Genomic DNA, 15,671 nt, shown 5'->3' on the forward strand with positions numbered 1-15,671 from the left:
TAGGAAAATGACTCCTTAAATTTTTTCTCTTTCTATATTAAAAATGGTTGAACAAATGAACAGATTAGGGAGATTTGCGTATTTGGATTCTTGAAGGTTGGGACCGAGCCATTCTTATTATGAGCAAGCACAAGGACTGGCTAAAGAGGTGAGTAAATTATTACAATAGCTTCCTGCCTTTTTTAAAAAAAAAAATTTGCCTTATTTGTTGGTGGTATTATATCAGATCTTATTCATTTGTTATCACTTGACAGTTGGTGGAATATTCAAGATAGGAAGATAAGCTAGAATTGGACAACATCTAACTTTCATATCCATACCATCCCAAAATTACCTCACTGGCTAGCAGGTAATGAATCTACCACCAATGCTCTATATATGGTTTGTACCGTAGATATGAGTGCTATTGTTGCTTATTGTTTTAAAACTTTTGAGTTCAGGTTTTTCAATGCAAGCTACGAAGCACAAGCTGGTGGACACTGTAGTTATTGATGGGATTCAGTTGTAGACACCCACATTAGTGATTTTGGTATAATAAAAGTACTCAATATCCTACAATGTAAAAGGACTGCTGGGTGATTTTGGTATAATAACACCGTTTGTAAAATTTGGACGAAAGTCTCATATTAAAGTATTTTAAAATAAATTGGGATTAAATTGAACTCATAAATTAAAATGAAATCAAATTAATTTTTTTTAATATTATAAAGGATCAAATTAGGATTTTAGCATAAAAAACTACGTTGTTTATATAAAATCAATTTTAAAATTGATCTGATAATTAAATTTGATCTACTACTTTTTAATTAATGAAATAAAATTAAATCAAAACAATATATTTATGTCTAGTAATTTAGAGTCTCACATAAAATGTTTGAGTGTTAGTGTCATTGTTTTTTTTTTTTTTTTTAACTTTTGATTATCTTTAAACTATTTATTTATAATATAAAAATTGAGTTACTCTATATCATGTTGACACTTCATTTTAATTGAGTTACTCTACATAAAATTGTTTGAAAATCTTTACACTAGTAGAAAAATAGGATACTACGTCACCCATTTTACGTCGGATATACAAAGACCCGACGTAATAAAAACGCGGTGGTACGTTTCGTAATTTTGTTAAATTATTTACGTCGGACCTCCAAGGGTCTGACGTAAATTTTAACATCTACGTCGGCTATGCATTGTGTCTGACGTAGATGTTAAAATTTACGTCAGACCCAATTAGGGCCGACGTAAATAACCCACAGGATGCTTAAAAGAAGGTGTATTGCACGCACTAGCTAGTTCAAAAATTTCATGGTTTCCTTCTCCCGCTTCCTCCTCAAATCGTGCACCTTCTTCTATCTGTTTTTCTTCCTCATCCCTCCGCCTCCTCCTCAAATCGTGGTTGTCCTCCTCATTTGCACCTTATTCTATTTTTCTTCGCGTGATGATATTTTTCTTCTTCAGAGAGTTGCGTTTTTCTTCTTCGGAGGGTTGCATTTTTCTTCTTCGGAGGGTTGCGTTTTTCTTCTTCGGAGGGTTGCGTTTTTCTTATTCTATGAGGTAGCATCTTCTATCAAGTTTGTGTTTTCTGGGATGTTTTTTTCGTAATAATGTTTGTGTTGCATTTCACGCGAGTTTTTGAAGCTGGAGAAGGAACTGACCAAGTCCGGTTTTGGAGAACCTACTCCTGGGTTTATCAAGCAAAACGAGCCGTTCTGCTTGCACTCAATTTTATTTTTTTTTTAATTTTTATAACTTTTTTACGTCGGACCTTGGCATGTCCGACGTAAATTTACGTCGGTTTTCGCGCCCCGACGTAAATTTACGTCTCCCGCTTCAACGTCAGAAGTTTTTCTGACGTAAAAACCCCTAAAATGACCGACGTAAAATGTGTATTATGTACTAGTGTTATATGATTCCAACGGATAAATCTCTCATATTTGAACTCTCAAGGATTCTATTACACGAACTTTACTTTTCAGCGTGTTTTGCACTTATTACACAGTTTTTGAAAAATTTCCCAGAAGGACACCCATCCCTATATTACTTCAAGTCAAGCACGCTTAACTATGGAGTTCTGATGAGATAAGCTATCGAGAGGCGCAGATGCATGTTGTTAGTATAGGTAATACAAATTAATTTATTTAAGTCATCCTCAACTATACAATCTCATACTTATACTATTTTTAGACCCCTCTCATTTTGGTGTATCTAGACCATTATAAAAATATAATAATATATATAATAATTATATTAACAATAATAGTAATTATATTATATTTAATTATTTTTTTATTTATATATACTTATTTTTATAATTAATAATTTACTTATTTCTATTTAAAATTAATATTATGATACAATTTAAATTATTTATTATAAATTTAAAAATTTAAATAATAATTTATATATTTTAAAATGAGAAAGGTTATAATAACATCAGTGTAACTTTTATTAAGTATTACATCACTCAATAACTTTATATTAAATATGAATTTTATAAATCTAACCGTTAAATTAAAAGTTAACTTTTGCATATTGTTCCTTTCCCACACTTACCAATTAAGGAGATCCATAGCTTTTCTCCCTCTATTGCTCCATCGTCGTGAAGACTGCTCCTCTATCACCTTCATCGCCCCATGCACCTACCCACCTCGTCTATGCCCATCCCTAACCCAAATACTCCAAATCTTCATTGATCGCGGCTTTTTTGTTGAAGCCAAAATCGCAATAGCTACTCTCATGTTGCCTATGTGCAATGACTACTCCCCTATTGCTTCCTTCTCCCTCACCACCTTCTCTCCCCCTAAATCTTCCATATTTTCATCAGTTGCAACTTTTTTGTTGAGGCAAATATCACAACAACCATTCTTCTATTGCCTATGCACGATGATTGCCCTTCTATTGCCTATGTACGATCGCTCCTCTGTTGCCTTTGTTGTCTCTCGCCACCTCCCCATCCCCTCGATGCTCATCCCCCAAATCCTCTAAATCTTTACCAATTGTAGATTTTCCATGGAAGTCAAATCTTTTCCAAATCTTACAACCACGGATACTTTTATATTTAAATAGGCTAGGTACGTCGTTGCACTCTTCAAATTATATATTCATTATTTGTAAAATCCTATGTTTTATATTCATTGCTTCTAGTATGTCATGTGGTAGCTGCTACTACATAGCCAATATTTAGAAATTCTAAATGTATGAGTACATTTTGAAGTTTTGGTTTGAATATTAATATATTTAGAATCTGAGAAAAGGAGATGAAGAGTACTGATGGAATCTTCTTGGAATTTGAAGGATGAAGACAAAGGTTAATGAAGTTATATTTGGTTCTATCCTTCATGAAATTCTTGGAGGGGTCCTTCAACAGTTTGATTTGATGACATGTTTTTCTCAAACTCAATTGGTATTTTGTTCTCCAATATTTTTAATTTATGCTATTCAAGTTTCACATATAAATTTATAGTGTTGTTGTAATTTCAGACACCAAATGAAGAAAGTGAAGATCAGGACTTTCGTGAAGTATATTATACAATACGCATAAATTAGACCAATACTTGCTACCAAAAATGTCACTTCTCTTTCTTAGGTTGATTATTAGTCTTCATGTATTGTATTTAGACCAGCGAGCACATTTCCTGGTAGTATAAGGATGACAAAGGTTAATAAGGTTAGATTTGTAGGTTTTGAGGGGAAGATGAGGATTAACATAATTAAAAGTATGAGTTGAGCAACAAAGTCGAAGGATCATGGAAGATGCATTGCTTTCTATGTTCCATGTTGCTTAGAAAGCGTGCCAGTCCCTCAACAGTTTGCTGGCACGCTTTCTCAAACTCAATTGGTACTTTGTTCTTTGGCATTTTTTAATTTATGTTGTTCAAGTTTTCACATATAAATTTATAATAATATTCTTATGTAATTTCAGATAGCAAACAAAGAAAGTGAAGACAAGGACTTTAATGATGTTTCGTATAATCACCTGAATCAGTGATGACCAAATATATGCTCAAAAAATGAGGCTGTTCTTTTACTTTTCATGTACTAGTATGAGAAAACTAAACTAAATGGATAACTCACTTAAAAATATTGCATTGTAAAAAGGGTAGGAAAAAAAAAAAAAACATTGAGAGGGAGTGAGATAAACTTGTAATTTTGTCCAAACATGTTAGACAACATTATGGAATGTCGAATATACCTATCCTATTTTGTATTATATATATATATATATATATATATATATAATTATGGACCATTAGATCTTTTATTTCTTAATTTCATATGAAAGAAAAAAATAAAACATTTATATATAGTAAAAATAAAAAAAATATTGATAATTTAATTTTTTTATTAAAATTTATTTATTTAATAATATTGTTAATAATTTAATATGCATTTTATTATTTTTATTATATCATACACATAAATAAGTTAATTTATCAAATATTTTTATAAGTCTAAATTTAACTTTTTTAAAGAAATATATTTTTTTAAAATTTAAATATAATTTTTTTATTAAATAAGTTAGATCAAACAGATTTTAAAAAGAAAAAATCATAAATCTTTTATTTAAAGTTTAATCTATTGTTATCTCTAATCATAAAAGATATTAAAATATAATACTGACATGTATAACCACGTTCTCATAAACATTATCACTAACATTATTGTTTAATAACATCATCAGATCAGCTAAATCACAATATTTTCACAACATGCTCTACAATAATTAGTTTTCACACTTTCATGGTGTTACATCGAATCAAATTTCAAACTGTACAGATTCAAATCGAACCATAATCTTTTTTTGTTGTCAGATGCGACGACTTTTTATGAGACGCGATGATATTTAACTATATTATAATGGAAAATTATTTAAAATTTGGGTAGCGTAATGTGAAATGGATATGGTGAGAACTAATTGACATTAACAAATTGCAAATTTAATACTGGCATGAACTTCCCACGTGTCTGAGTAAGTCAAACTACCATTTTTTTTGGACAAGAAAATGAGACCTTAGTGGTGCCAAGTATTATAACGCCAAATTATTTCGTGAAACTGTTATTTTTCTTCTTATTCAACTAATTACAATGACAAGCATGGTCCAGTCAAATAATCGAATATACAACTCTAGAATAACTATATATCCAACTCACCGAATAAATATTAAAGAATGGGGAAGAGAAACTCAAATTCGTCCCTGACTATGGACTTGGCTATGTATATATAATACTGAACAACATAACGTTTTGCACTAACCACAAAGCAAAAGAGAGAGCTACTAAAATGGCAGAATCTGCAGTGTCCTTGGCCGGTCAGCATTTGCTTCCAAAATGTTTGGAAGCTCTCAATATGCTGAAAGATCTCCCAAAGGAAGTTGCGGACCTTACAGATGAACTGGAGAGCTTTCAAGATTTCATCAATGAGGCTGATAAAGTGGCTGAAACTGAACAAGATGGTGGTAGACGTGATAGAATCAAGAAAAGGGTGATGCGGCTGAGAGAAGTAGCTTTTCGCGTGGAAGATCTCATTGATGAATATAAGATATGTGAGGAAAAGCAACCTGATGATCTTGGTTGTGCAGCTTTACCATGTGAGGTTGTTGACTTCATCAAGACTCTGATCCATCGCATTCAAGTAGCATATAAGATTCAGGAAGTTAAGTCACTTGTTCCTGCAGAAACAAATGGATTCAAAAGCCATTTTCCTTCAGAACAAAAGCCAAACAGTTCTAGAGGAAATCAAAATGTCACATGGCAAAAACTTCGAATGGCTCCTCTCTACACTGGGGAAGCTGAGGTCGTTGGCTTTGACGGCCCTAATGATCAATTGAAAGATTGGTTGATAAAGGGACGATTAGAGCGCACTGTCATCTCTGTGGTAGGAATGGGAGGACTGGGAAAAACCACTCTTGCCAAGCAGGTTTTTGACAACAAGGAGGTCTTTGGATGCTTCGATTGTCATGCTTGGATCACAGTGTCTCAATCCTACACAGTAGAAGATCTGCTGGGAAATATGTTGCAAAAGTTTGGGAAAGAAAAAATGAATGTTTCTGCAATGGATCGAATGTCCTTGATAGATCAAGTGAGAGACCACCTGCGTCATAAAAGGTATGTTATCTTTTTTGATGACGTATGGAATAAATATTTCTGGGATGAGATTGACTTTGCCCTAATTGATAATAAAAAAGGAAGTAGGATATTAATCACAACCAGAAACGAAGAGGTTGTAGAGTTTTGTAAGAAATCTTCTTTCATTCAGGTGCATAAGCTTAAACCTTTAAGTGAAGAAGAATCCTTGAGATTGTTTTGTAAAAAGGCGTTTGTGTATGGATCTGATGGACCTTGTCCAAAAGAACTTAAAGATATTTCTCTTGAAATTGTTAGAAAGTGTAAAGGTTTACCTCTAGCAATTGTGGCTATCGGTGGTCTTTTATCCCAAAAGTATAAAAGTGCCTTTGAATGGAGACAGTTCAGTCAAAATCTAGTTTAGAGTTGGATAAGAATTCCAACTTTAGCGTAGCAAAAATTTTAGGTTTAAGTTTTGATGATTTGCCTAATAGTCTCAGATCATGTTTATTGTATTTTGGAATGTATCCTGAAGACTACGAAGTTAAATCTAACAGACTTATTAGGCAATGGATAGCTGAAGGATTTGTCAAATCAGAAGCGGATAAAACACCAGAAGAAGTTGCACAAGAATATTTAGTAGAGTTGATCCTTAGAAATTTGGTGCAAGTATGTTCATTTACCATTGATGGCAAACCTAAACGATGTCGTGTTCATGACTTATTACATGAGATGATTCTTAGAAAAATCAAGAATACAGGGTTTGGTCTGTATATTGGTGAGCACAACAATTCCATTTCAAGTGGGATCGTTCGACGCCTAATAATTGCAACAAATTCTAATGATTTACTTGAAAGTATTGAAAGTTCATACATTAGGTCAATTCTGTTTATCCCCCGTAAAGGGTTATCTGAACACATGGTAAAGAGAATCCCTACTAAATACATGTCATTGAAGGTACTCAATTTTGATCATGCTCCATTGAATTATGTTCCGGAAAATTTGGGAAATTTAATCAACTTGAAGTATTTAAGCTTGGGATACACAAAAATACATAGTCTACCAAAATCCATTGGTAAGCTCCAAAACTTGGAGACCTTAGATATCGAAGGAGCGCTAGTGTTTGTGATGCCAAAAGAGATTACAATGCTTAGAAAACTTGGTCATCTTCGGATTAGCCGACTATCTTCCTTTGTAGCAGTAAAGGATAGTCTTGGAGGCCTAACATCCCTCGAACAGATACGTACAATGAGAATAGATTCTGATGGAGTTGTTATTGCAGAGCTAGGAAAGCTAAAGAAATTAAGGGATTTGAGCTTAACTCATTTTAGGAGAAAATACAGACTCACTCTGTGTTCTTCGATAAATGAGATGCACTGCTTGGAGAAACTACGTATCGAAACAAGGGGTACCGATGAAGTGATTGACTTGTCCGATGTATCACTCCATCCCACACTTCAGAAGCTTTGCTTGAATGGGAAGTTAGAGAAGTTTCCAAATTGGATTCCAAAGCTCCAAAATCTTGTGAAATTGTCCTTGGAATTATCCTTTTTAACTAGTGATCTGTTGAAATCACTAAAAGATATGCCAAATTTGTTGTTCCTAAATATTAGCCACCATGCTTATGAAGGTAAAAGTTTGAATTTTGAGGATGGAGGGTTTCGGAAACTAAAGAAACTGCGGCTTCAAAATTTACAACAATTGAATTTCATCACTATCCATAGAGAAGCACTTCTTTGTTTGGAAAGGCTTGAGTTAAGCCAATTACCCGAACTCAAGGAAGTACCTTCTGGCATTCTGCAGTTAGAGAAACTTGGAGTTGTCAATATATCGAACCTGCCAATTCATATTGTGAGATTTTTTAACTATGGAAATCCAAAGCGCTGGATCATCCAGAACAAATCCATATAGAATGTTTTAAAGTTCTCTACAAAATTGACGAGATATGGAGTCATCATAAAGCGTCCACGGTCCAACCTTGCAAATAAATGGTATGTTTGCTTCTTATTAATAACTGTAGAATGATATTTTTGGCTTTATTAGTTCCTAAAATGATTTCTTTACTTTTGCCTCCTTTTTCTTGATTTTCTTCTAGTATATGCTTTAGAACAAAAGCCAAACAGTTCTAGAGGAAATCAAAATGTCACATGGCAAAAACTTCGAATGGCTCCTCTCTACACTGGGGAAGCTGAGGTCGTTGGCTTTGACGGCCCTAAAGATCAATTGAAAGATTGGTTGATAAAGGGACGATTAGAGCGCACTGTCATCTCTGTGGTAGGAATGGGAGGACAGGGAAAAACCACTCTTGCCAAGTTGGTTTTTGACAACAAGGAGGTCTTTGAATGCTTCGATTGTCGTGCTTGGATCACAGTTTCGCAATCCTACACTGTAGAAGGACTGCTGAGGGATATGTTGCAGAAGTTTGGCGAAAAAAGAATGGATGTTTCTTCAATGGATCGGATGTCCTTGATAGATCAAGTGAGAGACCAGTTGCATTCTAAAAGGTATGTAATCTATTTTGATGACGTATGGAATAAATATTTTTGGGATGAGATTGACTTTGCTCTAATTGATAACAAAAAAGGAAGTAGGATATTAATCACAACCAGAAACGAAGAGGTTGCAGAGTTCTGTAAGAAATCTTCTTTAATTAAAGTGCACAAGACAGAGCCTTTAAGTGAAAATGAATCTTTGAGATTGTTTTCTAAGAAGGCATTTGAGTATGGATCTTATGTATATTGTCCAGAAGAACTTAAATATATATCTCTTGAAATTGTTAGAAAATGTAAAGGTTTACCTCTAGCAATTGTGGTTATCGGTGGTCTTTTATCCCAAAAAGATAAAAGTGCCTTTGAATGGAGACATTTCAGTCAAAATCTAAGTTTAGAGTTGGATAAGAATTTCAACTTTAGCGTAGCAAAAATTTTAAGTTTAAGTTTTGATGATTTGCCTAATAGTCTCAGATCATGTTTATTGTATTTTGGAATGTATCCTGAAGACTACGAAGTTAAATCTAGCAGACTTATTATGCAATGGATAGCTGAAGGGTTTGTCAAATCAGAAGGGGAAAAAACACCCGAAGAAGTTGCACGGCAATATTTAGTAGAGTTGATCCATAGAAATTTGGTGCAAGTATGCTCATTTACCATTGATGGCAAACCCAAACGATGTCGTGTTCATGACTTATTACATGAGATGATTCTTACAAAAATCAAGGATACAGGGTTTGGTTTGTATATTGGTGAGCACAACGATTCTGTTTCAAGTGGGATCGTACGACGCCTAACAATTGCAACAGATTCTGATGATTTGCTTGGAAGTATTGAAAGCTCATACATTAGGTCAATTCTGTTTATCACCCGTAAAGTGTTATCTGAACACATGGTAAGGAGAATCCCTACTAAATACATGTCATTGAAGGTACTCGATTTTGATCATGCTCCATTGAGTTATGTTCCGGAAAATTTGGGAAATTTAATCTACTTGAAGTATTTAAACTTGGGATACACAAAAATTCGTAGTCTACCAAAATCCATTGCTAAGCTCCAAAACTTGGAGACCTTGGATATCGACGGAGCGCTAGTGTTTGTGATGCCAAAAGAGATTACAAGGCTTAGAAAACTTGGTCATCTTCGGATTAGCCGAATATCCTCCTTTGAAGCAGTAAAGGAAAGTCTTGGAGGCCTAACATCCCTCGAACAGATACGTACAATGAGAATAGATTCTGATGGAGTTGTGATTGCAGAGCTAGGAAAGCTAAAGAAATTAAGGGATTTGAGCTTAACTCATTTTAGGAGAAAATACAGACTCACTCTGTGTTCTTCGATAAATGAGATGCACTTCTTGGAGAAACTACGTATCGGAGCAAGGGATACCAATGAAGCGATTGACTTGTCCGATGTATCGCTCCATCCCACACTTAAGAAGCTTTGCTTGAGTGGGAAGTTAGAGAAGTTTCCAAATTGGATTCCAAAGCTCCAAAACCTTGTGAAATTGTCCTTGGAATTATCCTTTTTAACTAGTGATCCGTTGAAATCACTAAAAGATATGCCAAATTTGTTATGCCTATATATTAGCCACCATGCTTATGAAGGTGAAAGTTTGCATTTTGAGGATGGAGGGTTTCAGAAACTAAAGGAACTGCGGCTTCAAAATTTGCAACATTTGAATTTCATCAGTATCCATAGAGAAGCACTTCTTTGTTTGGAAAGGCTTGAGTTAAGCGAATTACCCAAACTCAAGGAAGTACCTTCTGGCATTCTGCAGTTGGAGAAACTTGGAGTTGTCCATATATTCAACCTGCCAATTCATATTATGGGATTTTTTAATTATGGAAATCCAAAGCGCTGGATCATATCCAGAGCAAACCCATATAGAATGTTTTAAAATTCTCTGCAAAATTGCCAAGATATGGAATCAACATAAAGCGTCCAACCTTGCAAATAAATGGTATGTTTGCTTCTTATTAATAACTGTAGAATGATATTTTTGGCTTTATTAGTTCCTAAAATTATTTCTTTACTTTTGCCTCCCTTTTTCTTGATGTTCTTCTAGTGTATGCTTTATTGTTCTTTGTCTACATCAATCATACAAATTAGGGATAAAATCCTCTTATAAGTATTAAGATATTATATGGTGTTGGTACGTGCAAGACTTCAACAACCATTAGTTGCCGTTGTTTGTTAAAAATAGCCTCTTCATTGTAATGCCTGTTCTAATACTGTGATCTGAATTGCTAGGTAGTGGGTTTGAAGTTCAACTCATGCTGTGGATAGAAAATCATTTGGATTGCTCTTCTTGGTCAGGGGCTGGACTAGGGCTAACGGACGCTGTTACTCAAGGTGCCATACTAGCAGGAAAACCAGTTAGTGGATTCAAGATAGGAAGAAAAGCTGGGGAGTGGACAACCTCTAACCTTCATTCATACTTACCATCAGAAAATTACCTCACCTAGGCCTGCAGGTATCTACCATCAGTGCTCAATAACTTGTACTATTAGTATTGATATGAGTGCAAATGCTGCTTAGGTTGTTTTTGAACTTTTGAGTTCAGGTTTTTCTCTGCAAGGAAGCACAGTCTGTTGATGCTGTAGTGGGGAACAATTCATTTGATAGGTTGTTGGTACTCTAGATGAGTTGTTTGATATACTGGAATCAATAATTCAGCTGCACTGGATTGGATCTAAGCTTCGTTGTTCTCTTCCTGTTGATGAACTATGATTCATTTTATTCAAAGCTGTTTCACTTTTTAAATGATTGATGAACTATGATTCATTTTATTCAAAGCACCGTATATTTAGTTATAATACTTGAATATCTATTTAATGATTTGAATGTTTATGAAAAGTCATTCCTGAATTATTTATTTATAATGATTAAAAGATGGAAAAGGGGGAGTGGAAAAGGAGGGATTTGAAGGGAAAGTGAGTGGAAAGTGAGGTTGTTTGGATTAAGGAAAAGTGAGTGGAAAGTGTAGAGAAAGTTTGTGAAAGTTTGTGAATGAATTGATTGATGTGATAGTTAAAAATTTTGTTTTTAATTGATTAATTGGTAAGATTACTATTTTGTCCCTAGGGTAAAAAGAGGTTTATAATTATTGTAATTAATATTGTAATTGATAGTTTGTTAAAGATATTATGAAATTTAGTTATTTACAAATATTATAAATATAAATATTTTACTGAATATAAAAATAAAAAATATTATGAATATAAATATTAATTTAACTTTGTAAAATATTTTATGTAATATATATATTTACAAATATTATACATATAAATAGTAATTTCACTTTATTAAATATTTCATGAAATTTAATGATTTAAAAATATAAAAAAAAAATGAAATTAACTCTATATTTTTATTAAATAAATATATAACATATTCTTACAAAAAATATATAATTGTAATAATTGAATACAACAAATAAATTCAACAAATATACATATCAAATATTCGTATTATATATAAAGATATAATAGATATATTTAACAAATAAATAAAACAATAATACATCAAATTATTTATATATATATATATATATATATATATATATAAATTTATGCTATTATTAAATAAATACAATATGAAAAATATAAATAACCATCATTTTACAATTTTTTTCATAATATATTACTGCATTAAAAACGTGTCTGATTTAAACATGTTCTATTGATGGTAGCTTTCGTCGAGGGGCTTCGTCTGAGGTGGTAGTAACCTTTTCCTTTTCTATCCCGTGGAGTTCTTTTTTTAGTGGGCCTTGAACTGGATGCCATACCTAAAAATAATGTTCAACATAAAGAATAACAAATATGTTTTAAAAAATACCTGAATACATAAAACATATTTTCATATACAACATTGAAAGTCATTGCAGGATAAACCGTACATTTATATGTTACATAAATGAGAAATTGTGACATTACATTTAAGTTATTATAATTTGAAACATTACAGAACCCTAAACAATACAACAAGTTATCGGATAGCCAATCAATCACTTGCACCCATTAACTTTAGCAACTGGTTTAGACGCAGATGTGAGGGCAAGCCAAAAAGTCGCCTAACATGTGATGGATTATTGCACAACCAATCATAGCATTGAACCATAATCTGCTCATCGGGTAGGTTCATGGCGACTAACATCTCCCATATATCTGACTCTGAATACTGAACAGTTGATGTGCGCCTCATAACATTTATTTGCTCATTAATTAAATCATTTCTGCGTTCTATAGCGACCACCTGTCTTTCAACAATGTCAGATAACCTCTCAGTTAGGTCATTACCTCGACCGAAGTAATCTGTAAATGAATCGAGTTTCGTTGTCAATTTATCAAATTGGGCATCCATCACATCAACCATAGCAGCTTTTCTTTTCGTGCCCCGCGATGACGATGTGCCACCAGTACCAGTAGATGCAGCAGATGGTATTGACTGAGTACCATCACCAGGACTGTACGAATCCACGTGCGGTGGGGATCGATAAGCTGTATCAAATCCTGCATCAAATGGCTGCTCCTCTGGGATCGTGTCAGCATCATCGTTCAGGTCAACCGTGACTGTAGATGGTGTGATATTCCTACGTGCCTGGCGCGCTGTCCTGGCCATATGGCCTGTGGCACGATCAGCACCCCACAATTCTTCCATCAAGTCATAGTAGCGGATGGGATTGACTCTCCATTTAGCTGCGGAAGGTTTAGTCTGTACAAAAATGAGAATTATTAACAGTCGTAATTACAATGTTAGAGTTATTGAAGCAATAACAACGTGTAGAATACTACCGTTAGCAACTCATCCCATACTTCAGGCTCAGCTGAAAAACGTTTTGTAGACTCATCCCACGCGAATCCACTAAGTCCACAAAACAAATCGTGAACCTCACGCCATTTATCCTTAAGACTTTTTTGCCTATTTTTGACATTATTTTTTGTTATGCCAATTAATCCAGATTGTCGGAGAGATTCAACGATGTTATTATATGCTTGGGTTGTCCAACTACCATCAACCCGATTACCCAACCTAGCCTCATCAAGCATAGCACTTAGTAATCGAAAGTCCATTTCATCTGTCCATTTTGTGAACTCGCGGACCGCAATAGACGATTCAGGTGCAATAGCCTTGCCTCTATTCATTTTCCACCTATTACAAACACAACAAATGTTATAATGATAAAGATATATCGATATTATGCATGACACGTTGCGATGGAAGACATATATACATTTACTAACAAACATTTTATTTCATACACTATTTCATACAATGTCTAATTATTTTCATAATCTCTCCACATTTCATTAGCTATAGAATCCCTTAGGTTTGACCCCTCCCTATAATCCTCCTCACGCACTTGAGTAGACATGGTATCCACATCTTCTTCCATCAACTCTCGATCCACTTCAGCTAATAGGGAGTCATCATTGTCAACCCCTCGAAGAAAATTGTGCAGAATGCAACATGCTAGTATTATATTCGTCATTGTATCCAAAGAATAATGAGGCTCTGTTCCACTTGCTATTATGGGAAATCTTTTCTTCAATACACCAAATGTTCTTTCAATCACATTTCTTAGTGACGAATGTCGGTGGTTAAACAATTCTCGTGGATTCTGTGGACCTCTTCGGGAATACTCTTTAAGGTGGTATCTTACTCCTCGATACGGCGTAAGTATTTGTCTCTTTAACATAAATCCAGCATCCCCCAAGTAGTATTTACCTAATTAAAGCCATTGAAATTATACTTGTTAGAATTTATAAAATATGTCACCATACACGGGTTATTAAATGACAAATAAGTAACCTTGTGGTATGATTAGTGGATCCTGTCTACTCAGTGCATCCTTTAATATTCTTGAATCTGATGCTGTCCCTTCCCACCCTCCTAAAACATATGTAAATTTCATGTCGAAATCACAAGCTGCGAAAACATTTTGTGTTGGCCAATCTTTTCTTCCACGAAATCGGGCCGCGTCAGATCGTGGCACTTTAACTCGGACATGAGTTCCATCTATGGCCCCTAAACAATCCTATAAAGTAAAACAGAGATAGTATAATTTTGTTATTAATCATGACTGATAACGTTTAGCTAAAAATATTGTTGGGTTTTTATTTTGATTACCTTAAAGTATGGATAAAATCGACTGTTGTTTTGAATGTAAGGCTGCACATCTACTCGTGATGGTTGAACTAACAACTCTCCCTCGAGCATAATTATGGCATTCAATACGTTATGAAAGTGTCGACTAACAGTTTGACCAGAGCGATGGAAAAAAAATGAAACAGTTCGATTTTTGACATTATGTCCAACAATATGGAGAAATTTAGCCACTTGTTCCTCCACTGTAGATCGGAAGGCATCCTTAACCAATCCAGTTCCTCTTATTCGTTCGCACAATGTAATGAATGCCATAGGTCCCATGCGAATAATGTGTCGACATTGTTCAGTGTGAATAAGATACGACATCAACTCGTGCCTACGACGTTCTTTTTGAGAAACGAATTCTCTAATATGACTTGATGTACAACGTACAGTAGATAACATATTTAACCCAAAAGCTACAAGACAAAGGATTGTCATGGCTCCTACTTGGGTTTGCATTTGTATCTGACTTTGTATCTGTGCAATTAAGTTCACGTCGAAACTATCTTCGTTATCTAAATGATTAACATCCATATCTTCATCTGCCATCTGAATTTTTATCACTTCAATTTACATTTACTCAAACGTATAACATATTCGTAACTTATATTAAATATTTGATATACCCTTAAAATTTGATATTTTTAATATCAGTTACTATACTATACATTATAAACAAACATGTTATAATTTCATATACATAAGTCGTAAACCACATGGCAAATAATATTTTGGCAATATATTGAATTTTTGTTATTATTTACTAACAGTAAATCATTTTCAATATTAATAATTAAACATATTAATTGTTATACCTTACACCCTTCAAAAGTAAACTTTATAATTCCATTTAATCTAGTCCAAATTTCTTAACCCTAAACACACTTATTATTTAATATTTAATCAACTCTTTATAATTATATATAATAAATTTTTCAAATTCATATTTTCGTAAATTATATATATATATAT

General features: G+C 33.7%; 2 protein-coding genes and 1 pseudogene across 2 annotated transcripts; all 3 read left to right on the top strand.

Moving 5' to 3' along the window:
- The first annotated feature begins 43 nt into the window (after nt 1–43).
- LOC145955086 (uncharacterized) lies at nt 44–11,372 on the top strand (annotated as a pseudogene).
- Nucleotides 5,279–7,971, top strand: LOC109812845 (disease resistance protein RPM1). Its single transcript, XM_083067719.1, is given in 2 exon segments — nt 5,279–6,473; nt 6,476–7,971. Coding segments are annotated over 2 exon segments (2,691 nt in total).
- Nucleotides 8,049–10,910, top strand: LOC109796488 (disease resistance protein RPM1-like). Its single transcript, XM_083067720.1, has 3 exons — nt 8,049–8,055; nt 8,156–10,509; nt 10,800–10,910. Exons 1-2 carry the CDS (start codon nt 8,049–8,051, stop codon nt 10,444–10,446), a joined length of 2,298 nt encoding a protein of 765 aa, XP_082923846.1. The 3' UTR covers nt 10,447–10,509; nt 10,800–10,910.
- Nucleotides 11,373–15,671: the final 4,299 nt, after the last annotated feature.

Source organism: Cajanus cajan, chromosome 2, assembly GCF_000230855.2.
Source record: "Cajanus cajan strain Asha chromosome 2, NIPB_CcT2T_4, whole genome shotgun sequence".
Classification (NCBI taxonomy): domain Eukaryota; kingdom Viridiplantae; phylum Streptophyta; class Magnoliopsida; order Fabales; family Fabaceae; genus Cajanus; species Cajanus cajan.